The sequence below is a fragment of the Strix uralensis genome, chromosome 5 (genome assembly GCF_047716275.1).
Source record: "Strix uralensis isolate ZFMK-TIS-50842 chromosome 5, bStrUra1, whole genome shotgun sequence".
In the NCBI taxonomy this organism is placed as follows: domain Eukaryota; kingdom Metazoa; phylum Chordata; class Aves; order Strigiformes; family Strigidae; genus Strix; species Strix uralensis.
This window is the reverse complement of record NC_133976.1, coordinates 17,771,275-17,798,507: the sequence shown is the minus strand read 5'-3', so window position 1 is coordinate 17,798,507 and position 27,233 is coordinate 17,771,275. Positions and strand designations below refer to the sequence as shown.

Genomic DNA, 27,233 nt, shown 5'->3' with positions numbered 1-27,233 from the left:
TACGGTTGGCTATCTATCTGGGCTGCGAGCGCACGTTGCTGGGTCATGTTCAATTTTTCATCCACCAGTATCCCCAAGTCCTCCTTCACGGGGTGGTCTCAATCCACTCATCCCCCAGCCTGTGCTGATACTGGTGATTGCCCTGACTCAGGTGTTGGATCTTGCACTTGGCCTTGTTGAACTTCATGAGGTTCACACAAGGCCACTCCTCAAGTCTATCCAGGTCCCTCTGGATGGCATCCCTTCCCTGAAGAGTATCAGCTGCACCACACAGGTTGGTGTCATTCAAGGCAAATGACCTATTATAAAATCAGACACTGAGGAGAGAAAGCTGGCTTTAAAAGTTATGTTGTTTGCTAGGTAAGTAGTGAATGGGTCATAGAGATAAACCTTTTAAGTTGTGTTACCTTCCTGCATTCTTCCCATTTGACATTGTGAATTGTACTTGTTACAGAATGTATTATTGTCCCCAAGTTAACTAAAATTGCAACCCTTCCTGTGGCCTCTGCAAACCTGTGAACAAAGTGAGGTGCTTCTACAACCATGCCATTTCTCAGGGTGGAGCCCTGTGATCAGCCATCTTTAGCACCAAGATTTTAGGCTCTAAATCCTGCAGTTTACTGGCATTGCTGCATCTGCAGTTCTGTCCCTTTAGTGGTAATTAAAGGCTTATGTAATAAGCAGTAAAACAATAATTAACATGTGTATACTTTAGCCTACCAAGTCAGTCATCCTTTAGAAATTCTTTCTCTGTTAGAGTCAGGGAAGAAAATCATAAAGTACTAAAACTGATTGCGAAACATGCTGTGTTGGCTCAAAGTTGACATTTATTTTCTAGGGACAGAAGCACATGCTGGTAGTCAGGGGACTACCAGAGTGCCAGAGCTGACCAAACACAGCACTGGTAAGAATTCCTGCAAGACATTCCTGTAGTAGCGTGGGCTGTTACACTAAAATAGTGTACAAGGAAGAAGTGGTTTCTTCTTGTCTAAACAAATAAGAAATGGGGATGGGGATGCCATTCCTGCTAGTGGTGCTAGTACACCTTTGTAGGCTTCTGAGAGAAGATCAGAGAATATTTTATCAATTCTGTGTTTTACACTTGAAGGCTTTAGCCTTAGCTAAGCCAAAAATAGTTGTCAAATTAATAAGAATAAAAGGAAATAATCACAGGCAAGAGTGCTAAAAAAATGAACTTTTTACTTCTTCAGCTAGCATGGATCACAGTGTAAGAATATTGATTTGGGTGACTGTAGACTATAAAAGGTTAGAACTAATTTTCCCAGTGGAGAAATGATAAATAAGTACCCCTGTGTAATATTTTTAAGAATACAGCTTTATATAAGTGATCCATTAGGTCCTGGAGCATATCTGAAGTGGTCAACAGTGAATGTCTCTGTTGCATTGTGAGCATGAGGCTGTGGTTTCCACACAGCTGTTCTGGCTTGCAGAGGGGGTTACAAATAATGGAAATGAAATGTGTTAGATACGGTACAACCCAAAACAAAAGTATGTTCCTGGCCCAGGGATCGTACCACCCAGGTGTAAGAGGGGTGATAACAAATGACGTAGCTGGCAAAATGCAAAGAACCAGTGAGACGCTAATGGCTGCTCCGCAGTGGATTTGGCAGACTAATGGTCACAACAGATTTTTGCAACAAACAAACTTTACTTTAAGCCTCAATATGAAATGCTTTATGGCCGTTTGTGGAGGGATGGATTAAAAAATGTAAAGGGCAATACAACTGACAGAAACAAAGAGTTCCTTGAAATTGTGAAAAGTGTGGCATACCTTGGTATTTTCAACAATAAAGGGGGCAACATCATGTCTTCAAAGGCTGGAGGAAAGAATGTTGCAGTAATCGAGGTGGAAGATGACAAGTATCCATGGCACAAGAAGACTATCTTGAACAAATAACTTGGATGACAGTGCCCAGCTCCTTTGTTTTCAGAAAATGGAATGAGAGTACCTTGCAAGCTTCAGAGCAGAGCTCAGGTGCAGAAGCCTTTTATCCCTGTACTGACTCTCAGCAAAGGCAGCTGGAGTGTCTGTATCATCCTCATGAAGCAGAGAACTGGCCTCAGGCTGGACCCGTGTAAGAACAGACCAGTGACATTTTTCTCTAACCTCTGTAGAAAATGTTTAGAACCAGTAGGTCTGAAGTGAGGTCAGAGGCCGAGCAACTGCTGCTCACTCTGGCCTGTATTTTGGGTAGGATGTGATGATGGTTATGGTGGTAAGGTTCGGGAGCACCATGGAAGACCTGAAAGGCAGCAAATAGTTAAGAGTTTCATCGTAGTGAATTATTGTCAGTATCTTTAAGGCAAACCCAAAATGTTTTTATGGAAAAGAGGGCAAGGTTAGATCGAAAGGTTTGTGGTCCCAGATGTTTGTGGTAGATGTGTTTGTTACATTTTTGCTGTCTCAACGACGGGAGAGTTTGTCGCCACTGTGATGGGTGCTTGGTCCTCCCGCACAAGCACGAAAGCAACCCGCAGACGTTAAGGTGCCAACCCCAGTTTCCCCGCCCGGAGCCCTGCCCGTGGCGCCGGCGGTTCCCGGGGCTCGGGCCGGGCGAGCCTCCCCCGCGGGTCGCAGAGCACGTGGCTCCCGCCAGCGGCTTGAGGAGACAAAGCGGGCCGGGCCGCTCTCCGCCCCCCTCCTCCGGCGCCGCGGGCAGCTTGCCCGCAGGGGGCCGGCACAGGTGCGGGCCGGCAAGGCGTTAGCCGCCCGGCCCCGCTGCCCCGGCCCGCCCCGCGCAGCCGGTCGCCGTGCCGGGGAGCCGCGGCCCCCGCAGGCCCCGCCCCGGCGGCGCTGGCGTAGCCGGTGACGCCGCGCCCCGCCCGGGGACAGGCCGGCTAGCGGCGGGCCAGGGGCGCCGTTAGCTACCGGGCTCGCCCCGCGGCGGCCGCCCGCTCCACCGGGCCATGCGGTAGCGGGCAGCGGCGGGCCCGGGCTCTCGGCGGCCATGGAGCAGCTCCCGGGCGGCCGGCGGCCCCGGCTGGTCTCCTCGCTGGGGCTGGGGCAGCGCTCCTGGGAGGTCACCTTAGACGAGGAGCGGGGGCGGCTGACCTGGCGCGACCCCCGCCCGCCGCGCCGCGCCGCCGGTGAGTGGGGCAGGAGGACGGGCGGCCGCTCGCGCACCTGCCGCGGCCTCGCGCGGGCCGGGGCCGCCGGAGGGGCCGCCGCTCCTGAGCGGCGGGGGAAGGGCGTCCGCAGCGGCCCCGGCGGCGTGGGGCGGGGCGGGGAGGGGGGCGGCGGGGCCGGCCTGCAGCCGGGCCTGCCCCCGCCGGGCGCCGCCGGAGCTGGGTCCGAGGGTGGCGGCGTGCGGCTGTGGCCGGCCCCGAGCGCGTGGGGCGCGGAGCGCGTTGTGTCGGCGCTGAGTGTTTCCTGTACTAGGGCGCCGTTCGCACTCCGAAGGCTGGGCGGCCGCCGGTGTCAGCCGGTGGCGGCGGCAGCGGCAGTCGGCTCTGGGGTTCAGAGTCCGGCGGTGAAGGGACGGAGGGCGGCTGAACCAGGCGGGCCCGGGCCGGGCGGTGCGGGAGCGGGGGGGCTGAAGCCGGGGACGGAGCGGGGACGGGACTGTCGCTGGCAGGCAGCCGGCCGGGCCGAGCGCCTCAGCCGGGTAATCGGCTTGTGAGTCTCGGAACAAAGCTGAAAGCTGCTGGGGATGAGCCGCGCACGGTGCGTGCGGGTGCAGCAAGGTCCCTGTTTGTCGGAGAAAGCAATTCAGGCGTCTGTCCTGAGAGTCTGCGTCTGGCACCAAGGGTAGGAAACCCGTCCCTGCAGCTGGATGCGGAAAGCACAGATTTGTTTAGCTGAAGCCTATTGTTTCTTGGCACTGTGAGTAAGTAGCAGCGTGTAGTTTGCAATGTTGTATTCAAATCAATCGTAGCAGGACCTAGGAGACTTACAGAGCTTTAAAAGCAGCTTTTTTATTTTTAGTTACATGACTTAGTTGTGGTTAAAAAACGCTTTCATACTGAGGCAGGGTTTCGGGCAATTTATTTTTTTTTTCAAATGAGGTTTTTTTTAAAGCTCTTTGCTTTCTAGAGGGCTCCATGGAAACTTTCAAAGAAAGTTTAATTTTTGTGACTTATTGTTTTGGAAGTATTTAATGTACGCTAATAGTTCATAATGAGGTAACAAAGCTGTTTGTGGTTCCCCTTTTGTGCAATTAGAATAGTGCCCACTTACAAAACGGGAGAGGTTACTGCTGAAAATACCTGACAGAATTTCAGGATAACTTCTGAAAACACCTGTATATCAAGCTTTCTACTACACTTAAGGTGGTATTTTGTCAGAGTCTTTCACTTTGGGGTTTTTAAATAGTAACTATTCCCATTATTAATATAGCCCTATTAGTACGGTATGTGAACATCTGAAAATCTGTAATATCCTTCCTTTCACAGCACCTACTATAGAGTGGAAAACTGCTGTCACCCTCACTTTAGAGGTTGGAGGAACTGCGACAGAAAGAAACTAATAATAGAAGGGGTGACTAGAAGTTTATCTGAGAAAGGTTTGAATACAGATGTCTCCAGTCCCAGGCAAGTTCCCAAACTTAAACAGATAAATAGTTCATAGAATCATAGAATGGTTTGGGTTGGAAGGGACCTTTAAAGATCACCTGGTTCCAACCCCCCTGCCACGGGCAGGGACACCTTCCACTAGAGCAGGTTGCTCAAAGCCCCATCCAACCTGGCCTTGAACACTTCCAGGGAGGGGACAGCCACAACATCTCTGGGCAACCTGTTCCAGTGTCTCACCACCCTCATAGTGAAGACTTTCTTCCTCGTATCTAATCTAAATCTACCATCTTTCAGTTTAAAACCATTACCTCTCATCCCATCACTATGCTTCCTGATAAAGAGTCCCTCCCCATCTTTCCTGTAGCCCCCTTTAAGTACTGGAAGGTTGCTATAAGGTCTCCCTGGAGCCTTCTCTTCTCCAGGCTGAACAACCCCAGCTGTCTCAGCATGTCCTCATAGGGGAGGTGCTCCAGCCCCTGATCATCTTTGTGATCCTCCTCTGGACCTGCTCGAGCAGGTCCCTGTCCTTCTTATGTTGGGGGCCCCAGAACTGAACACAGTACTCCAGGTGGGGTCTCACAAGAGCAGAGTAGAGGGTGAGAATCCCCTCCTTCGACCTGCTGTCCACACTTCTCTTGATGCAGCCAAGGATACCATTGTCTTTCTGGGCTGCGAGCGCACATTGCTGGGTCATGCTCAGTTTTCCATCCACTAATACCCCCAAGTCCTTCTCCTCAGGGCTGCTCTCAATCCACTCGTTGCCCAGCCTGTATTTGTGCTTGGAATTGCCCCGACCCATGTGCAGGACCTTGCACTTGGCTTTGTTGAACTTCATGAGGCTTGCACAGGCCTGCCTCTCCAGCCTGTCCAGGTCCCTCTGGGTGGCACATCCCTTCCCTCTAGTGTGTTGACCACACCAGACACCTTGGTGTCATTGGCAGACTTGCTGAGGGTGCACTCAATCCCACTGTCCATGTTGTTGACAAAGATGTTAAACAGCGCCGGTCCCAATACCGACCCCTGAGAAATGTCACTCATCACTGGTCTCCACTTGGACATCGAGCTGTTGATCACAACTCTTTGAGTGTGACCATCCAGCCAATTCCTTATCCACTGAGTGGTCCATCCATCAAATCCATGTTCTCCAATTTAGAGACAATGATGTCATGCAGGACTGTGTCAAATGCTTTGCACAAGTCCAGGTAGATGGCATCAGTTGCTTTTCCCTTATCCACTGATGCTGTAACTCTGTTGTAGAAGGCCACCAAATTTGTCAGGCACAATTTGCCCTTAGTGAAGCCATGCTGGCTGTCACCAGTCACCTCCTTATTTTCCATGTGCTCTAGCATAGTTTCCAGGAGGATCTGCTCCATGATCTTGCCAAGCACAGAGGTGAGAGTGACTGGCCTGTAGTTCCCAGGTCTTCCTTTTTTCCCTTTTTGAAAATAGGGATTATGTTGCCCTTTTTCCAGTTAACAGGAACTTCACTGGGCTGCCACGACTTCTCAGATATGATGGGTGGTGGCTTAGCCACTTCATCCACCAGTTCCCTCAGGACCCATGGATGTGTCTCATCTGGTCCCATGGACTTGTGCACCTTTAGGTTCCTTAGATGGTATCAAACTTGATCTTTTCCTACAGTGGGCAGTTCTTCATTCTTCCAGTTCTTTCTTTTGCCTTCTGTGTCTTGGGCGGTGTGGCTGGAGCCCTTGCCAGTGAAGACTGAGGCAAAAATGTTGTTGAATACCTCAGCCTTCTCCATACCCTGGGTAACCAGGTCTCCCATTTCCTTCCAGAGAGGGCCCACGTTTTTCCTAGTCTTCCTTTTATTACCAACATACCTATAGAAGCTTTTCTTGTTGCCCTTGACATCCCTGGCCAGATTTAATTCTATCAGGGCTTTGGCCTTCCTTTCCTGATCCCTGGCGGCTTAGACAGTTTCTCTGTACTCCTCCCAGGCTACTTGTCCTTGCTTTCACCCTCTGTAGGCTTGCTTTTTATGTTTGAGTTTGTCCAGGAGCTCCCTGTTCATCCACGCAGGCCTCCTGGTGTTTTTACCCGACTTCCTCTTTGTTGAGATGCATCTCTCCTGAGCTTAGAGGTGATCCTTGAATATTAATCAGCTTTCTTGGGCCCCTCTTCCCTCCAGGGCTTTATCCCATGCTACTCTACCAAGCAGATCCTTGAAGAGGCCAAAGTCTGCTCTCCTGAAGTAAGTCCAGGGTAGTGAGCTTGCTGTGCACCCTCCTCACTGCCCTAAGGATATTGAACTCCACCATTTCATTGTCACTGCAGCCAAGGCTGCTCTTGAGCTTCACATTCCCCACCAGCCCCTCCTTGTTGTTGAGAACAAGGTTCAGCATAGCACCTCTCCATACTGGCTCCTCTGTCACTTGGAGAAGGAAGTTATCATCAATGCATTCCAGGGACCTCTTGGATTGCTTGTGTCCTGTTGTGTTTTCCCTCCAACAGATATCAGGGTGGTTGCAGTCCCTCATGCGGACCAGGACTTGTGAACATGAGGCTGCTTCTATGTGTTTATAAACAGAGGATGACACCCCTTCCTTGTCTCTCCTGCCTGTCCTTACCAAAAGGTCTGTATCCTTCCATGCCTACAATCCAGTCAAAAGACCAATCCCACCACCTCTCCATGATGCCAGGAAGATCATAGCCCTCCAGGCTTGTGCATGTCTCTTAATTCGTCTTGTTTTTTCCCCATGCTATGTGTGTTTGCATAGAGGCATTTAAGCTGGGCCTCCGGTGAAGCTGAATTACTGGCTGGAACTCCTTTGTGTTGCTCTTCAGGTGCTCTCCTGATGACCTGAGATCCCTCTCCAGGCTCTGGGCATCTTTTGCTGGTGCTGGCATTGAACTGATAGGAGTGGGATGGATCGAGGTTCTGCTCCCCCGGCAACTTTAAAGTCCTCTTCACCACTCTGGCAAGCCTATGACCAAAGATGCTCTTCCTCTCCTCTGACAGATGGACCCCATCAGCCCCCAGTAGATCAGGTTTCTCAGAGCAAGTTCCATGGTCTCAGTAGCCAAACCTCTGACTGTGGCACCAGTCCCGTAACCAATTGTTGATTTGCCAGATTCAACTGGCCCTTTCAAACCCTTTCCCTTTGCCTGGGGGCTTGGTGAAAAAACTACCTGTGCTCCAGAGTCCCTTACCACCGCTCCCAGGGCTCTGTGGTCCCTCTTGATACTCCTCAGACTGCTCCTGGCTGTATCCTTGGTGCCTACATGAAACAACAGCAGCAGATAAGTCAGTGGAGTGTACAAGGCTCAGTAGTCTCTTAGTGACATCCCTGATATGAGCCCCCGGTAAGCAGCACACCTCTCTACAGAGTGCGTCAGGTCAGCAGATGGGTGCCCCCATACCTCTTGGAAGAGAGTCACCTACTAGTATCACCTGTCACCTTTTCTTAGTTGCACAGGTTGCTGTACGGGGGGCGAATCGGACTGTGTTACTCAACTCCAGTTACTCCTGATGTGACAGGTCGTTCTTCTTCTGTCTGCAGAACAGAGAAGCAGTTCTGCAAGGGCACCTCAGGCTTTGGGGAAAGTCTCTTCCTCCTGCAGGTCCTCGTTGTTGCAAGCTTCCATTCTTTTGCATTATTGGCCCTGCTCCCTTCTGTGTGTGCAGGTGGGAGAGTTTTTGGCTGTGTGGCTGTGGGTCCACTGCAGACTGCAGTTGGAACCAGCCATCTAACTCCTTCGCAGCCTCTCTGATGCTACACAACCTTCTCACCACCTGCACCTCAGCCACCTGCTGCAGGAGGTCCTCCACCTGGGCACGCCTTCTGCAGGCAGGTCTGCTGCCTGTCCCTGCCCCAGGAGAAAGGTCCAGGCACTTCCCGCAGTCTCAGGTTGACACTGCAGCCTCTCCCTTCAACAGCTCTGTCTGGGGGGAGGCATTGGCCACTGCTGGGGTGGATGGTGCGGAACCCCAAACAGAGCTGCAGCCTTTGCTCTCAGATGACTGCCTGCCCTGAGGATCAGGTAGGATGAGTGCCCTTGGCCTGTGCAGGTGGTCACAGAACAGAACTCCCTTCCAAAGTGTCCACTTCCCCACTCAGTTTGGTATCATCAGCAAACTTCATCAGGGTACACTTGACCCCATCATCCAGATCGCTAATGAAGACATTAAACAGTGTTGGGCCCAGTACTGATTCCTGGGGGACCCCACTTGTGACAGGTTGCAGTTTGAGGAAGAGCTATTTACCACCACCCTCTGGGTGCAGCTTGTCAGCCAGTTCCCCACCCACTGCACGGACCACTCGTCTAGACCGTAGCGCGTCAGTTCCTCTAGGAGGAGGCTGTGGGGAACCATACTGAAAGCCTTGGAGAAATCCAGGTAGACTATATCCACTGCTTGCCCCACATCAACTGAGTAGGTCACTTTGTCCTAAAAGGTGATCAGGTCTGTCAAGCACAATTTGCCTCTGGTGACTCCAAGCTGGCTTTTCCCAATCACGTGCTTCATTTGACTTGTGTTTGCTCCCAGGAGAATTCGTTCCATGACTTTCCCAGGGATTGAAGTAAGACTGATGGGCCCATAATTTCCTGGATCCTTCTTTAAGCCCTTCTTGTAGATGGGGGTGACATTAGCCTTCTTCCAGTCTTCTGGGACATCCCCCGATCTCCATGACTTCTCAAAGATGTTTCCTTGAAACAGTGTCAGCCAGCTCTCTTAACACCCTCGGGTGGATAACGTCAGGGCCCATCGATCTGTAGAGGTCAAGCTCCTGTAATATTTTGCATACCTACTCTTCCTTCACTGACAGTGGGTCTGTCTGCATCAACCTGGGATTTTGTTCCCAAGGCCTGGGGCCCAACAGTGCTGGTAAAGACAGAGGTGAAGAAAGTGTTGAGAACGTCTGCCTTGTCAGTGTTGTTGGTGACTAATCTACCTCTCCTGTTCCACAGAGCACCAGTATTTTCCTTTTGTTTCTGCTTGTGGTTTATATACTTGAAGAGCCCTTTCTTGTCGTTTTTGACATTTCTGTCCAATTTCAATTTGAGCTGGGCTTTTGCTCTTCAAACTGCCTCTCTGCATGCTGTGGCAATGCCCTTGGAGTTCTCAATGGGTATTTGTCCACTTTTCCATCTCTAGTATGCTTCTCTTGGTTTTGAGCAGACTCAGAAGCTCGCAGTTAAGCCAAGGGTGTCTCTTGCTCTGCCTACTTCCCTTTAAAGGGGGTGAACTTTGTGCTTCCAGGAGAATATTCTTGAAAAAGTCCCAGCACTCCCTAACTCCTTTATTCTTCATGGAAGCTTCCTGTGGAATCCCTCCCAACTGAGCTCTGAGCAAGCTGAAGTTTGCTCTTCTAAAATCCGAAACCTTTGTCTTGAAACTAACCTTCAGCATGCTCAGCAGGATCCCAAACTCCATAATATTGTGATCACTGCAGCCAAGGCTGTCACTAAGTGAGGTATCATAAAGCAGGTTTTCTTGGTTTATGAGTAGCAAGTCGAGCAATTCCTCATTCCTGGTTGGCACGTCTAACATTTGTATGAGGAAGCAGTCCTCTATGCATTCCAAGAATATGGATGACATGTAGCCGCTGAATTATTCTTCCAACAAATGTCTGGGTAGTTGAAGTCACCCATAAGAACCAGGTTCTGTTAACCTATAGCTTAAGTGACCCAAATACTGCTTCGTTGGCCTTATCGTCTTGGTTTGGAGGTTGATAGCAGATGCCTACTGTAAGATTCCCCCTTGGAGACAACCCCTCTGATCTTGACTCAGAGGCATTCAGTAGGACTTCCACAATCGCTGTAGCTGACTTTATACTCAAGGTTTTCCTTAACATAGAGTGTGATTCCTCCTTCTCTTCTCCCCTGCCTGCCTTTATGAAAACAGCTTATAGCCATCCATTGTGATCCTCCAGTCAGGTGAGTTGTCCCACCATGTTTCAATTATTCCTATGATACCATAACTTTCTGACTGGGTATGGAGTTCCAGTTCCTCCCGTTTGTTCCCCAGACTCCATGCATTGATATACATACACTTGAGGTGGATGATCTTTTGGCTCACATCTTGGGAGGCAGCTAAGCAACGTTTGTTACTGCTCTAGCTGGCTGGGCTTATTCTCCAGTTGATTGCAATGGCGTGAGTGTTGCCACTTAAGATACCCCTCCCCCTGCCCAGCAAGTCCTTCAGTTTAAAGCCCACCTCACCCAAGTTGGCCAGCCTGCTGCCAAAGATTCTGTTGCCTCTTCTAGACAGGTGGATCCCATCCATCCCTAGCAGGCTATAGTCATTGGAGAATGTCCCATTGTCATAAAAGCCAAAATCCTTACGATGGCATCAGCCATGAAGCCAGAAGTTGATTTGCATTATATGTCTGTTTCTGGCGGCACCCTTTCCTCTAACTGGTAGAATGGAAGAAAAGAGAACTTGAGCATCAAAACTTTTTGCTTGTACGCCCAGGGCTTTGTAGTCTTCAATACTATCACAGTTCTATATTTTTCCTGCTCTGTTGTCTTTAAGCTCTTTTAAGACCTGGGATGGCTTATGGTGTTCTCTACAATTATTTTGGAAATATGAGCAACATACATGACAGTATATAAAAAACCCTTTATAATATGGAAGATGGTTAGTTAGAAGCATATAATTTCAGAGGAGTTGCTTGACCAAGATTGCTATCTTTCTGCCATTTAGCCTTTGACTACGTGACTACTGTGCAGTATGCCTAAATACAGACTTAATTATGCAGTATAAAAGTGCTATATTTTTTGTTTAATAGGTAGTTATTACAGTGAAACAGTTTGTCTTTAAACTGAAAAACTCAGTGAGGGCTGCTTATTTTCTGAGTATTTATTACTGTCTTGAATTTAGCTACAGAAATAAAAATAGTTTGGTCTCTATTTTGCCAAGGTTTTCAGGCTTTGACAGGTAAGGAACTAGACCTATAGTTAGGTGTATTGTAGAAGTGTTGAAATATCTACCTCTCCCTGTTGCATCCAAATTCAGGGACAGATAAGAAACAACAGAGACTTTGTCCTATTGTCCAGGAAAATATAGTTTTACAGAATATGGGGAGATTCTTGTGTTTTCTCATCTTTGTACAATTATGTTAAAAAATACTTTTTTTTTTTTAAACCCATTCTGACAAAATGCATTTTGTGAATAAAGACGTATTAGTTCAGAAGAATTATTTTTAATGCTATCATCGAGAAGATGCCAACAATAACAAAAACATAAAATGTTTGTTCATGTTATGGTATGTTTTTAAAACCTTAAATCCTAAATACTGTTTACTTTCCTTCCTACTGTTAAACCTTGTTTAACAGCATCATATTTTCAAGTTCTGTCCTCGGTGTAATGAGGTTCCCATTTCCTGTTGTTGGGTTGGTTAGACTTGTTTGAACTTAGAGGGAAAATTTTTATCTGAAATTTTTCATGTGTTTCTCTGTTACTTTTAGCTATGCACCTTTTTTTCCTAGGCATGCCTTCATCTTCAAATATTCTGAAGAAGATTATTTTTCAACCTTGTAAGACTTCACTGTGAGATTTAGTTGATCTGAAGAGCTGGGCAGATCAACTGTTTTATTATTTCCTCATGTTGATGGCACAGTCAGGTTTTTCCTCAAGTACCATGTGATAAAACTTTATGTATCAAATTTCATAGCAAATTATGTATTGTACATATGTATTTATAGGTATTTTAGAAGTATTGGCTAAGACTACATCATGCCTAGTACTAAGGGATTACAAACACAGAATGAAATGCTCTTTTGACATTTTTCTGTTTTTTTAATTGTAAAGTACAAGCGTGAAGGGGATGATCCAACTAGGCACTGGACTGTATGCCTTCACTCATTGTGTGCACTTTCTTTTAAAGCTTCTGTTTCTCCCTTCAGAATTCTGGCATGTCTTTTCCAGCTTTCCCCCCAAAACAACCACTTGAAGAAGCCTCAGTACTAACGTTCACAAGACTGATGCCATTCTGATGTTGTGGATTCTAAAGAATTCTCAATTTGATAAATACAGTACTGAGACAACAGAGATGGGCCTGCTTAGAATCAAGGTCTGTCCAGCACCTGTGATGTGTTGGCATATCCTTACTGAAGGTCAATTTTCTTCAGTTGTTCCCAAATGGCAATGGGCACATGTACAAATCTGAACCATGTTTTTCTCTAGGCAGTTCCACTGACTACATTGAACCAGTGGGATGCGGGGAATAATAGCTGTAGAAGGCATTGTTTCTTTGGAATTCAAATATAGATGCATACTACATTAAACAATACATGTTTTTCAGCATACGCCTCTTTGGTGGTTTTTTTTTTTCCCTTAAGGTGAAGAAGTGCATCTTACTTCTTGCTTTACCATTGAAATAGTGATAGTGAAGTTGAAAAGATTTAATTTGAAAATTAAAAAAATTAATCAATAGGAAAACATTCAGTAGTAGGATCTAAATATGCAAAGTGATCCAAGTTCAAATGTCTGCGATTTGGTTCAAATTCAGATATGTGATGTGAAGTAGCAACTGTGTGTCTGTTCGTATTAGGAACTGATCTATTGTCTATTAGTTTACAAAGTACTTGAAGATTTACTTCTAAAAAAAAAAAGCCGATTTCCCTATACATGGCTGCATATTGTGAAATCATGGCCTTCAGATATCTGACTCTTTCACATTTTTAGTTAAATCATATATTCATGACAGCTTTTTTTCTTCCCCTTACCCCAGGATGTGAATTCTCTGTAACTCTATGTCACTATCCACCATCTTCTCTTATTCTGGTCCATGATCAATACACTGCAGTGCACCTTCTGATAGAAAACGTACTTATTTTCTTGCTTCTAGGTGAAAGAAAAGTTGTTAATGTTTTCAAGTCACAAGAGTATACTAATAAATTAATTCTGAATGCTGCTGCATCCATGGGCCTAAGCTGAATTTTAAAAATAAACCAAGTGCTGTTTATTTAAACCAAATCAGTGATGTTTGTATGCTTTTGCACATGTCTGTGTTGCTTTGAGCTAACCCATGTCTGAGGGAGGAATTTGGCCTGCAGATATAGCTGGCAGTGATGAATGAACAAACCTTGACTGGAGTTCTGAGTGAGTTTACATATTAACTCAGGAGGTGTTCTGTGGGAGTGGCAGGCAGCGATGCTGCACTGAAAAAAGCCTTTCTTAACACAGAAGAACACATTTGACAACTGCCAGCTACATTTTTCACAAAGAAAGCCCACTGTTGGTGTGCTTACCTTGTGCTTCTTTTTCTCCCACTTGCTTAATGTGGGGAAAAGTAGTATGCATCTAATTCAGTATTTTGCTGATTTGCACTTCAAGAAGAGTGTCTGGTAAGACTGTAAGAGCACTGTGACTCAGAATGAGTCGTGACTGACACAGCCAGTGTGCTGGGAAGACTGTCACCTGTCCATTGTATTTTTTGTTTGGTTTTTTTTTTTTTTTTGCCTTGCCCCTTCGTCTGGTTGCTTTGGATGGACAACTCATTATCTTTAGTATGTCATGTATGCTAGACGTTGAACGAGGTGAGACATGAAAACACAACTGTGTGAAGATCTTTGAGATAAAGAAAATTGATATGTACTTCAGTATTTCTAAACTCAAAATTCAGTCTCTTGAATCTAGATGTATATGTTGAAAAAGTTATGGTATTTGGCCTGGAAGTTTGTCTAGTAACTGTTGTGTGCTACTTAGTTGAGTGTATTGTCCTAAGCCAAGTGAAATTCTTTGTTTGGTATGGTCTGAGCTCATAGCTCAACTTTTTTCATTAATATTGATCTCGTAGTGCTGGTAGAAGTGCCAATTTTTGTTAATGTGTCAGTAAGATTTTCCATGTTTGGGTGGTTTTTTTTGTTAATGTGTCAATAAGATTTTTCCATGTTTGGGGCCTTTATGAGTGGACACCTTTATGCCAAATCAGTGAAATAAATGGCTCATACTACTTAATAATAGGGTAACTGCTACAAAAGTAGGTGTGGGAAAGAACTATAATTAGTACATATGTGAACTTTGTTGACTTCTCAAAAGAGGGCAGGGTAGACCTACTTATTTTTATGGGGCGGGTTTTGGTGATTAAATGGCAGATGAGGGCTTTGTGTTTATAGGAGCAGGATTGTGCTACTTGTACTGAAGATCTCTGATTTCTTTCCACTGGAAGCTTCTCCCTTCTGGGGAAAAGGGGGGATGGTGGGACTAAGTAGTTGATTTGCTTTCTGATTAAAGAATATACTGTATAATACTAAGTCACATAGTGATAGATTCATATTTGGACTGATAGAAATTCTTGAGCTCTATTCAAACACAAATGCCACTGCGTTCAGATTTGTTCTCATAAGCTGTAGGGAATGTTCTGAATAACATGCTTGTATTTGAGAGAGCCTTGCGTCTTTCTGGCCCTCTGCAGTTTCTGTATTAGGTAGTGTGTGGTTTTGACTGCCTTAAGCTTGGAGTATGCTATCAGGGCAGTGAAGTTATTTGCTGCTTGTACAGTGCAAGTAGTACTGAGGGCCACAGTTGGTGTAGCTGGTATCCACAGAACAGAAACTTCTCAGACTTTTACCAAACCCAGAGATTTACAGAGGGAAGGTGGGATCACTCTGTTCTTTGCTTTTGTTTTGTTCCTTTTTTGTTTTGTTTTTGTTTGGGTTTTTTTTCTGGAATCTGTTATTTCAGATATGTAACTCTTGTGGGTTAGAATAAAAAAAATGCACATATATAACTAAAACATTTACTCTTGGCTTTTTTGCCACGTGTATGTGAGGAGATTTGCATGAAAAGCAGAACTTCCAGTCATGCGACTGTTGGAGAACACATCTGAAAAATTAGGGAAGCTTAGTAGAAGTGGTTTCAAGGTCTACAGTGGTTAATGTAAGCTGTGTAATATGTGCTAAAATGTATGCTCCAAAGAAATTATTTCAGTGATACAGTTTTGGAAGTGCTTTTTTAATCTGATTCCTATCTGTACAGTTAGACATCTTTCTCTATTATACAGAAAATGCCTAATAAAACAATGATTTTTGTTGCTGTTCCTAGTGTATGTGCTAATAAGTATCCAGAACGTATTTCCCAAAATGTTCATTAGACCATTGTCATTTAAATTTTAATTAAATGTAGTTTGTCAGTTTTGTACCATATCTGTGAGCAACAACAAAATGAGTTACCACTTAAGTGCAATCTTTCTAAATGCAACAAGCTTTCTTTTCATATTCTGGCATATGGAGAGGTGGCACAGACAGTAGAAAAATGAGAACTAAAAGTAGTTCTGGGAAAGAAAGGTTAAAGAACATGTTCCCTTCCCTTAAAATATTGTTCCATCTCTGTTCTGTATTTTTTTTTCCTTGAATAAATGAATAGGTGGATAATCTTACTGAGATCCCGTAGCAGATCCTGTTTCTGAATGTTAGGAAAACCAATTAACTGTTGCTATCCAATAATAAATACTTTATATAGTCTTATATGTGTATATGTATGATATCTATATCTGTATGCAAGTAAAATGTTTTTAGTGAGTTCATCTCTGCTGTTGGATCTTTATAAATCCATTCTGTGACTGCTGCGTTTCTTCATCATGCCTTAAGTATAGTAAATGGAATTATGAGCCAAAATTGGTTTTGTAAGTAGTTAAAACATTCAAATACAGCCAGATTCCTGAAAGACCTCACTGTAAAATTTGGAGGCTACATTTGTTTGGAATAGAGCTAAAAGCCTCTGGGAAGATAAAATTCCTAAAGGAATATAAAGTCAAACACCTGTAAAGGAAAAAACCCCTTGTGTGTGTAGTCCACAACATGTCAGTAGGTAACAACTCTGACTAAAAGGAATAGGACAGGGGAAAAAAAATAAAATTGAACTAGTGGCAAATGAATTGTAGTCACCAATGTGAAGAGCTCAGGAAAAATTTTTGGCTTTTTTTACATTCCTCACCACCACTATGGTACTTCTGCGAAATAGTGAGGAAGATGAAATATAGGCTAAAACCCAGCAACAGCAGTATTAGTGTTTGTATTTTATGTGTTTAGTGTTTCTTCTATCTATATATGAGAGAAACAAGTGTATTATACTTATTATTATATGAGATTATATTATTATAATAATCTTATGAAATTAAATGTTTTCTACATGTGTGTATATACACAGAGCACTTGCTTGTACATAAATACAAAGCATGCATTTTCAGTTCCACTTTTTTTTTTCTTGAGGTAACGTAAAAGCAGAGAAATTTTGAAATCAGTAATGAAAATGAGACAAAATCCTCAATTTGAGAGGAGTTGAGACTGAGATGGTGTTGGGAATACAGGAGAAAAAAGAGCGAGGGTGGAGGAGATTCTTTCATAGTGTAAGAACAAGAGGCCTTTAATTCTGAAAAACAATAGTTTTGAAGTTGATATAAGGTAAATATATTTAACATGGCATCTAGAATTTGCTTCTTAGGAGATCCTGAAGTTTAAAAGCTTAGTGGGATTTAGTCTTAAGAATTCATATGAATGCCCTTCTTTCATAAGCCAGCTACTTACTTGAGAGTAACAAATAGCCTCTGTAGTCTCTGCACTAGATCTAGTTGCACATTCTTTGTGTGCAATAGCTTATGCTGTTCGCTGTCAAATATGTGGACTAGGCGTTATTGAAGGGTCAATATCATTACTCTGAAATCAATGTTTCTGGATTTTGGCTTCAAGCAAAAATGTTTTTATACTCAATACTTTCTGAGAAATCGTAGACACTTAATGTATTATTCGGGCTAGTTCATAGGTGGTTATGGATTATGTGCTTTGACTAAAGGCAAAAGGAAGTTGAAAATATTCAGCAAATTTCTACTTACACTCTTGGATGTACTTATTGAACAGCTGCTCTAATTGTATGTCTATATCAGATTACGTGTAGAAATAATCATTCTGGTGCTATTTTAAGATGTTAATGTGGAAGATCTTGTGTTCATACAGAAAACTGTTTTGTACCAACCTCTGAGATAATTGCTGTAGAAGAAACTGAACTTAACAAGAAACAGCGTAATATTGGCAAATGGCAAAAAATGGCAAAGCCACATGCTTTCACAGGTAAGGCAAATACAGTCTCGGGATGCTTGTGCTAATTACTTTGTTGGAGGTACTTTAGGTCAGACTCAAAAAGGAATCTTCAGAACTTTTTTTAACAGAAGTAATGCATTTAAAAAACAAAACAAAACAAATCACCACCCCCCAAAACCCAGCAAAATCCCCCCAACCAAAAACACCAGAAAAACAAATAAACAAAAAAAACCCACCAAAAATCTGCCAGTTTACATATAAAGATTCTTATTTTGGAAAATAAACCCCTTCCTTTAAGAACACATGCTGTGTTTAGTTATTTAATTAAGACCTAACTAATGTCTTGCGTTTCTGCTGCTGAATGACTTTGCAGCAAGGACACTTGCTTTCTAGTACTCAACTAGAAAATCGAGAGGGCTGCTGGAAAAATGAGTCCTAAATGTTTGCTTCTTTAAAAAAATATCCCTAGCCGTCAGAATTTGTGCATGTAAATGTCCTTCATATTATTGCCTGCATTCTTAAAAGAAAGTTCCAGAAATAAATTTGTTTGTTTTGGGGAAAGAGTGGTGACTTCTGTGCTGCAAAGCTGAGGCAAATATGATTGCTTCCATGCCAAAATTTTATGTTGTGGAGTACTTTCCTTGCTTTAGTCCTTCAGTAACAACGAGTGGTGATACTCTAGATGGAGGGGTAAGGGTGGTTCTTGTCTCACCAGCCTGGTTCTTAACACACAGGAAAACTCTAAATATTTTTTCTCAAATTTCAGCTTTATGAAATTAAATTTACCCTGTTGGTTACATGGGAGCTGATGTGAGGGTTTGGATTATCCTCTTAAGCTTATGGCATTTTATATTATGTAGACATTGCAGACTAATACGGATAAAATTATATATAAGCTCAGTGAACTTTTGTATGAGTATGTCTTTAATCAGTTTATGGAAAATGGATTGGTTTTGGTTTAAAAAGAAGTTTATGTTTAGGTATCTGCTATAAGGTGATGACCTAGAGCAAGTGTTTTCATTTATATATTCATTTTGACTTTTTACAAATGTCTTGTTCACACCCTGAATGCTTCTGTTATTTGCAGAAGCATCTAGTGAGGGTTAATTACCACTTTTCCAAAGGTAGATATTTTGGAGACCTCTTTGAAATATGTTTGTCATTTCACACAACTGTCCCATTGTGCCTCTTATTTTTTTTTTTTTTTTAATTTAAATAGTATATTACGTGAAGAAAGCTCGAAATCACCGCTGGCGGTGCAGTGATGTGACGTTTTGGTGTGTTGATGAGCACTTGTGTAATCAGTGGATACAGGCACTGAAAGAGTTACTTGAAATGCAGAGTAAGTTTGACTAAACTACTAACACTTGCACCATCATTTTACAGGCTTGTACGTCAATTAATATTATTTTGATATATCTGCCTTTTTAAACTCTTTAAGAGCAACTTATGCTCCAAAGTTGAGGGAGCTGAGAGTTGAAGTGTCTTACTCTTATCACTACTTTTATATCTTGCATATTTGCTAAGTTGTACTCAGTGTTTTACTCTAATCAGTCAGGACTATGGATGTCTTATAATTTTGCCCATATGTAAAATGTTTTCACAAAACAGGGACACATGAGAAGCTTAGCAGAGGCTTCAAAATGACTGTAGTTTTGGATAAAGTAAAGAGCAGCTGTATGCTCAGGGATTTGAGGTACTCTGGAGAGCTGAGGACAAGGATTGTAGCAATTGTAAGATTTATGGGTGGCTTTTTGTGTGTCTGTCTTGCCTTTCCAGTCTCTCTCATCAACAATGTGCTTTATGAAGTAAGAGCTCCCATTAATCATTTCTGGGGCTCTTGGACATCTGTTTCTTGGAAGGCTAAAAGTAGTTTTGCAGTAGTTATTCCTGAAAGAGATACCTTGATAGATGTCAGGGAGTGGTAGGAGCAGAGCAACTCCATGACAGAAGGGTGGTCAAGGATAACCGTAGCACAGGGTGCAGTCCCACCATATCAGAGCAGGGTGGGCAGAGCAGGGATGGGGACAGCAGCAGGTCCCATTTACAGCCCAGATGAGATAAAGCAATCAGGTCTGTCCAGGAGCAGCAGGAGGTGGAGATGGAGGCAGGACTGGAGATAAGCTACCTACAGCGTAGGTCTGAGGTCCCTCTGAGAGACAGAGCCAGAGAAGGGTCACCTATGATATGACTCAAGCAAGTACTTAAGGCTCACAGAATAGAAATGGATATTTAACAGAAAATGTTCTTCTGAACAGGCATTGGAAGCATGCATCTTACTAATGTTTTTGTTTCGTATATGTTACGTGAGGTATCTGGTTTCCAATAAAATATTTCAAGAAAATGGGGTTTGCACACCAACTCAGTGCACCTATGAGAGATGTGGCCTTGGGTGGTCATCTCCATTTGAGTGCAGCGTTCATTGTACTGGTAACAAACTATTTCAGAGAAGGTAACTGGTTCTCCGAGAGGATGAATGGCGCTTTGGGTGTGTGGCAGCTTTAAACCATTCAAACAGTCTAGGTTGGGTGGATTTATTACACAAGTGTGCTGGTCTAATAACTGTTTGTTCTTTCCTTTTAAAATAATAATTTGGACTGCCATCTGAGGAAGTGCGAATGTTATAACAGGTCTTCGTGTTTTATACAAAAAAGAAGGCTCTCCAGGTGCAGCAAGCACTACCATTTTGTGTATCTGTTAGTATAGAGGTGTAATAATTGTTTCCATTGCCACCACCAGTGTAAATCTGTAACTGAACAAACTTGAGACAGTAATATCCAAGGTGTTTTCTGGGAGGAAGGGGTTACACTATAAGGCAAGCGCTTGCTGTGCAGCTTGTAGTTTAGTGAGGTATTCTTATTGTGCCTTTGTCACGGAAAGGAAATGCATTTTAGCTATGTTAACAAAGCAGGAACATTATTTAAAGAAATTAATGTAAAAGTGTTTCTATGTATGCTTCACTCACAAGTGCCCTTCCTATTGCTGCCCTTGGTTTGTCTTTTGTATGCCTGTGATACTAATGTGATTTAGTGGGAAGCTACTGCAAGAATAATATGCATAAGATCGTGAGACATGGAGTCAGATGAAATGATTCTGACTTTCACCTGCTGTCTTATTACCAATTTGTTCCATACTGTCAGTATCCTCAGGATAAATAAAGAGGATAGATCAAGCAGGTTTTTATAGCTCTTTGATAAAGAGTTACAGAGTTGTAAGAGTTATAAAAGGCTTGTATGCTGTGTTCACTTTGATGTTTACAGGTTTGTTTTTGTATAGCTTGTTGAATTTTTGTTTTGTGTACAAAAGCAGTATACTAGAATATTTTTCCTTACTGCAGAGTCTAGACCAAAGCAGTTGCTTGTGTATATTAATCCGTGTGGAGGAAAACGACAAGGGAAGAGTATTTATGAACAGAAAGTTGCTCCACTCTTCAGTCTGGCTTCTATTTCCACTGATGTTGTTAGTGAGTAATGAATATTTTAATTTCCTAATAAACACAATATGAACTCTTTAAAACATATGTGGGTAGCTTAAGTTCCTCTTGCCACCTTTTCTTACTAAGGAAATGAAACTAAGTGGTAAAGAGGGAATGTTTTCTAATTAAAGCGTAGGTAGCCAGATAAATGGTGACCTTATATGAATTTTCTGCTTACTAAACTAAAACCTTTGGTATTTCTGAGCTATCTGAGCTCTTAATTTATAAGTTACTAGCTTTTTCAGTTTCACTGTTAAAACCAATTGTTCATTTGCACAATTTTTTAGTGAAATATTTTTCCGTATATATTGCAGTGCATATCTCTTTCAATTTTTACCTTGGCATAAGTATTTTGAAACACATTTTATGGGCAGGCTGTTTCATGGTCACATTGGTAATAGAATAATGGTTATTAATGAGCTAATAATAAAATTTTTATAATTGTATATTATATACCATTTTATAATCATATTTTTATAATAGTAATTTTTTATGTGTTTTTCTTCATAGTAACTGAACATGCTAACCATGCTAAGGACAATTTATTTGAAGTTAATATTAATAAATATGATGGGTAAGTAACTTCACTTGCCTTTTTTTCTTTTCTAACTGATATATTCTGTAATCTGTCTGTTCTTGTCTGTAAATTACAATAGTAGCCTTCACTGCTGATACATTTATTACAACAGCTGAAAGTTCTGGGGCGTATTCCTTTCCATAGGAGATCCACATTTAGGAGTATCAAAGGAAAACCAAACTGTTTCAGTAAACCCGTTCAACACACAACATATTCAAGTGTAGTATAACAGTGTGTACATGAGATTTGTGTTCAAAAGGTGAATGTAAGATTAATTCTGTTCGTCCTGAAGTTGAGCATTCTGTGATAGCTCAAAAGCTACCCTCAAATGTATTGTGGTATAGGTGATGTATACATGAGTCCAGAACACTGCATCAGTAGCATTCAGCCTGTGTGTAAAAACCATGAACTGTTTAGAAACGTTTCAGATAGTTCCTCTTGGTAGGGCTGTTCAAATAATGGCTACATCATTTGGCTTTATATGTGTTTGTTCTGTTGTGGAATTACTGTTTTAAAAGAAGACCTAACTGAATGGTGAAATTACATTCCATTATTAAATCTACTGTAGAAGCAGAATATTTTAATAAATAAACTAGTCATTCCAGTTTCTGGTTCATGACATAAAACAAGTTACATGACTGGAAAGTCATGAAAATGTATGCAGAACCCATGCAGATAAACTCTCTGAACTGTAGTATTTTAAAATAGTATCTTGTTGTACCTGTTGACAGGTATGTTTAAACTGGTAAGTTGTAAAACTAAAACACTTTCAGAGTGCTTTTATTAGGGTAGCAGATCTATATGCATTGTATAAATCGAGTGAGAGCATGATGTTGACAAATTGTGGTAGTAAGAAACTACATTCACAGCTTGAGTTTCTAGATTTCACCTGCTTTAAAATGAGTTGACTTTAAGGAGTTTTGACTGTACTGGGATTTTTCTTCATTTTGCAGAAGTACAAGGAAGGGAATCTTCTTTTCATTTGACTTAAGTGATTTGAAGTAGATAATAGTGACAGCTGGTGAAATTTCAATGCAGAGCAGAAAAGGGAAGCAAGTGAGCCCATGTCGTCTCCCAGCAAATTGTGTTTTTCACAAGTGGCAGTGACCAATTGTAATGGTACCTGAAGTCTTTTTGACAGATTCAAACAGTCTCTTATTGTAATTTTTTTTTTGGCTTTGGTGGGGTGTTTTCGTTTTCTCTCTCTTAACCTGACTGAACTAAACAATTGGCGAGAGAACTACATCTTTTTAGAATCTCATGACTCTTCTACTCCCAGGCTAGGCCTTAATGGCAACTGGCTTGGGAACTGCAGTCTCTTTCCAAGCCTGATTTTTGTCCATCATATACAAGTCTGTTTCTGTGGTGAACAGTGATGTTAGGAAGGAGTTCCTGTATTAATACTACTTTTAAAATAACAGTGCTTATCTGGGAGATTTTTATGGTTGTGTTTCTTCAAGTTTGATTGACTCTTCTCACATACAAGAAAAGCTTCTTTGGATTCTTGCATCCAATTGTTGTTCACCTGTCCTCTTAATTCAGTGATGAGTTTCTTCATTTAATCTCCAGATTCCCTGTTTGGCAATGCCATGCCTGTAATTTTGGAACTAGATACAGGATTCTTAATGATAACTGCTTTGCTGTTTTCCAAGTGTATTTACTTGAGACAGCTTATTTAAAACTCTTGTGCGTGCTTCCTGTTCGTTCTTCCCATTTCCCCTTATAAGAATTTCTTATGGTGAGTGTACTAATTAATGCAGTGACAGAACAGCTTCTCTTTAAAGACAGTTACTTAAAATAGTACTCTGTTACAATATAGGAGGTTTTTGTACATCATTGTGCAGAACAACTAGAGAGAGCATGCTGTAATATTGTGCAGGTAATGACCATGTTTAGAATAAGTCTGACATGTCTGACACTGTGCTTCCTTATCCATACACCTCTTGCACAAGCCTTTGTAAAACTGTTTCAGGTTGGTTTTTTTCCTAGTTCTTGAATTAGTTCACAGAATGGTTGAAATTAGAAGGGACCATAGTTCTTTTAAAACTCATTTGTCTTGTGGACTTGCTTCTCCCGAAGTCCTTTAGCATATGTAGTTTACTGTTATCATCTGTCTAAAAAGTGAAATGGTAGTCCATTAGAAAAATAAACCCATAATGTAAGAATTGCTCTAAGATCTCTCTTACAGTAGTGCTTCACTAGGGGCCTTCACACGACTCACACACATGGGTGATTTGCACGTGTCATCTGATGTTTGCAATGAATTTGGTCATGCTGATACTGTGTATGTAAACTTCTTTATTTGTCAAATTTTCCCCTTGATAGGTATAGACATTCATATTGTCATCTCTGAGCCTGGATATAGTATTTGTTATAAACAGAACACTACTTAGACAACATTGACCTTGAACTGATACGGAAATTTTTGTCCATTTAACCTCTTTTCTAGTCTGCAGAGAAAGATGAGACAGGCTAAAGTTGAGGAATAATGTACTTAAGCTATGAGAAATTAGTTATAAAAATGAAAAAACCAAACATCCTTTTTGCCTTCTCCCCCAGTCTCATAGGTTTTGACTTAGAGTTGGACAGTGTATATTTTTAAGACTGTCCTTTCCACTCATAAAAAAACAACTGGGTTTTTTCAAGCTTTCCTTCTGGTGAAGATACAATAATAACTAAATTTGAATCATGAGGACTTAAAAATTAAATAAACTAACTTGTCCTATGAAGTAAGTGCTCACTCTGCAATATCTGTTGCTGACAATGTGGAAGAGTAAGTATTAGTTTAGACATTGGAAGTGATTGCTATAGATAACAGTAAACATTCCTAAACGTGTATGCTGGTGACTACATGCATAATTTTGTATTTGTCATGTGTTCCTTTAAAGTGTATTTGAATCAGTTTTTCAGTTAAAGAATGTTTATGCTTTTAGAGTTCAGGGTGTGCATTTGATTATTGTGCATGAAATGTATACTGCTGTAAAATAGTCTTTTACTTCCTAGTATTTGCTTGGCTGTGGACTCTCTGCTGAGCTTTAACATATTGAGGATCTGTGTAGCTGCTGCACCAGCTCTGACCCGAATTAAGTTTGCAAAACAAAGTTTTGCATCTGGTAACATTTAGAACTCTGTGTTTCATTATGAATGGTTATGTAGATATACATGACTTCTGTCTGTTTGGGCTCTCAGCATGTTCAAAAGAGCATGCAAGCATGCACTTTTCTGTTTTCTGACTTTCATATAATGTATATCCCTATTAAATTAATAGTATAAAATATACTTCTGCCTGAAGCCACAAATATTAACTCTTCCCTTTTTAGTAAAGGTACCCGATTTCCATTTTGTTTACTTAGAAAGTTGTATGTACAGTCCTGTTCAGTGTTTTCCTTGTATAGTGAATTTCCACTGATATTTGTCTGTCTGCACACAGCAATAGAGAATAAAGATTTTTTTTTTTTAGGTTGCGTTCCAACGTTTTTTTCTAATGTTAGAGACATGTCTAGGTGCATTTGCAGTTGTGTAGCTTGAATTTTTTTTTTCTGCTTTTTGTTAATTGCCAAGCTGGCTGTGGGCTACTATATCCTGTAAAAATGGAGGAGAGACTAGAACAACTATTTTTGATGTGCCCAGTGCATGCCCTAAGTAGAACACTTGCCGTGTTGTTTATTGACTGTTAGTGTGCATTCTAATTTGTGTTTCCTGGCAGTGTTGTTTGTGTTGGTGGGGACGGCATGTTCAGTGAAGTGATGCATGGTCTCATTGGAAGAATGCAGAAGGACTCTGGCATAGACCAAAATAATCCCAAAGCACCGTTAGTCCAGTGCAATATAAGGATTGGCATAATTCCTGCTGGTAAGAAAGGGTTAACTTTCAGTTTACTTAATTCATTTATTCTTGAAATTTCTTCTTATTCATAACATCTTGAATTTAGGCCTAAGTATAAGATATGAACAATGATACTCCATAAGGACACCTAGCTAAAGCTGTTTCTATCCCAGTATAATTATTAATCAAATGCAACTTTATTTGGGAAGGGTACTTTGTAAAGGAAATCAAATCTTAATGTGCAACTCCAGAATTTAATTACTACTTTTTTTTGTGGCTTATTGCGTGTTAATACAAGATAAGATGTTGACAGTTACACCTTTGCCCTGCTGAACGCATTAGTGAGTGAAATTTGCTGAACAGAGACTTACCTGAAAAATATCTCTACAGTTCTAAATGCTCCACAAATTTAGCTAGAATTGTAATGAGAACCTCCCACTGGTCTGGCAAACTCCAAACAAATGCTAAGATTTCTTCTCTCCCCTGCCCTACTCACTCCCTCCCCCAGGTGGTCATCACAGAAAGCATAAGGCAACCATAGCTGAGGAACAGTCCTCAGGTTCCATACCAAGTTGCAGTTTCTGCCCCTTTTTAGAGGTGCTATACCTTTACAGTTCTCAATGTAGCCACTTTTTCAGGCAATCCTGACTACTGTCATTAAGAGGCATTGAGAGAACTTACTCTTGGAATTCAGGTCTTTGGTGATGAACTTTTTTATTGACCATAGGCACTCTTTGGATCAATCTTGCTGTTAAATCTAGTGTTGCCTCACCCTGCCCAGTTGGTCCCCAAGATTCCTTCAGAAGTAGACTTACAAGGTGACTCTCTCTTCCAGAACTGGATTCAGTGTTGCAACTCTTTAATAGCTTGTGCAATTTTGAGGGCTCTGTGGAAAGACAAATGGACAGTTCAGTGTCTTCTCTATGCTGCTCTCTTTTTCTTGTCAGATGTTTGAGATTTGAATTAAAGAACTGGGATATGAAATGAGCATTATGAGCTTCTGACTAGAACTAAACCACGGATTTTATGAGAAAATTTCGCACAAGTTGTAAAAAATACACCAAGAGAAATAGTGGATTTGTACCCTCAGGCTTTAGGTGATTAATTTTATACTCATTATATCTTTGTGAAGAATGTATCCAAACCCAAATGGTCTGAATTGTTGCTTGGAAGAAGCTTAACCCTTTCTGCTTGCAGTACAGTAAGGGTTAGATATCTAAAAGCTGCAATGTGAATATCCCCTTATGGTTTTTCATTCTCCTTCTTAGCTAGCACACTAAGGGTTCTATATAACAGAATTACTATATTTAAGTATATTCTGATTTTATTTGTTAAAGCTTTGTATTAAAATCAGTTTGTATAATAAACTTGACAAGAACAGAATTTGAAGTGCTCTACCCCTTGTTTGCTTTATTTGGGCAAATTTCTTGGAATAAAAGTTTTGGTTACATGGTTGGTTTCAGATTTTGCCTACTGGTGACGTTAGTGACTATAACAAGATACAACTGGAAAAAACAGAAGCTCAATATTAAAAAGCTATTCCTTTATCCTTAGGAAATTAACTATAAGCATGTTAAAATTTAACCTTGCTTTTTCAACAATTTCTTAATGCATTTTTTCCAATTGCAACCAAAAAGTATGATCTTCACTGATATTTTAATATTACTAACATGTATCAAGACACACTTTAGTGTTTTGCTTGTTGTGTTTTGTCCACTGTTGCTGTGTGCTATTTGAAGGTATACTGCATGCTATATTCCTTGAACTAACACAAGGTACAGCCTTGTACTCAGAGCTATGATTCCAATATTTTCTCTAAGT

At 41.8% G+C, this 27,233-nt stretch overlaps 1 protein-coding gene across 1 annotated transcript in view; it reads left to right on the top strand.

Moving 5' to 3' along the window:
- Positions 1 to 2,850: 2,850 nt before the first annotated feature.
- CERK (ceramide kinase) overlaps positions 2,851 to 27,233 on the top strand; it is a 47,418-nt gene continuing 23,035 nt past the window's right edge. The window contains exons 1-6 of the mRNA XM_074870045.1: positions 2,851 to 3,108; positions 17,452 to 17,565; positions 18,755 to 18,877; positions 20,873 to 20,998; positions 21,521 to 21,584; positions 25,294 to 25,439. Coding sequence (XP_074726146.1) covers positions 2,970 to 3,108; positions 17,452 to 17,565; positions 18,755 to 18,877; positions 20,873 to 20,998; positions 21,521 to 21,584; positions 25,294 to 25,439 — 712 coding nt within the window. The 5' untranslated portion in view covers positions 2,851 to 2,969. The remainder of the gene's footprint in view (positions 3,109 to 17,451; positions 17,566 to 18,754; positions 18,878 to 20,872; positions 20,999 to 21,520; positions 21,585 to 25,293; positions 25,440 to 27,233) is intronic.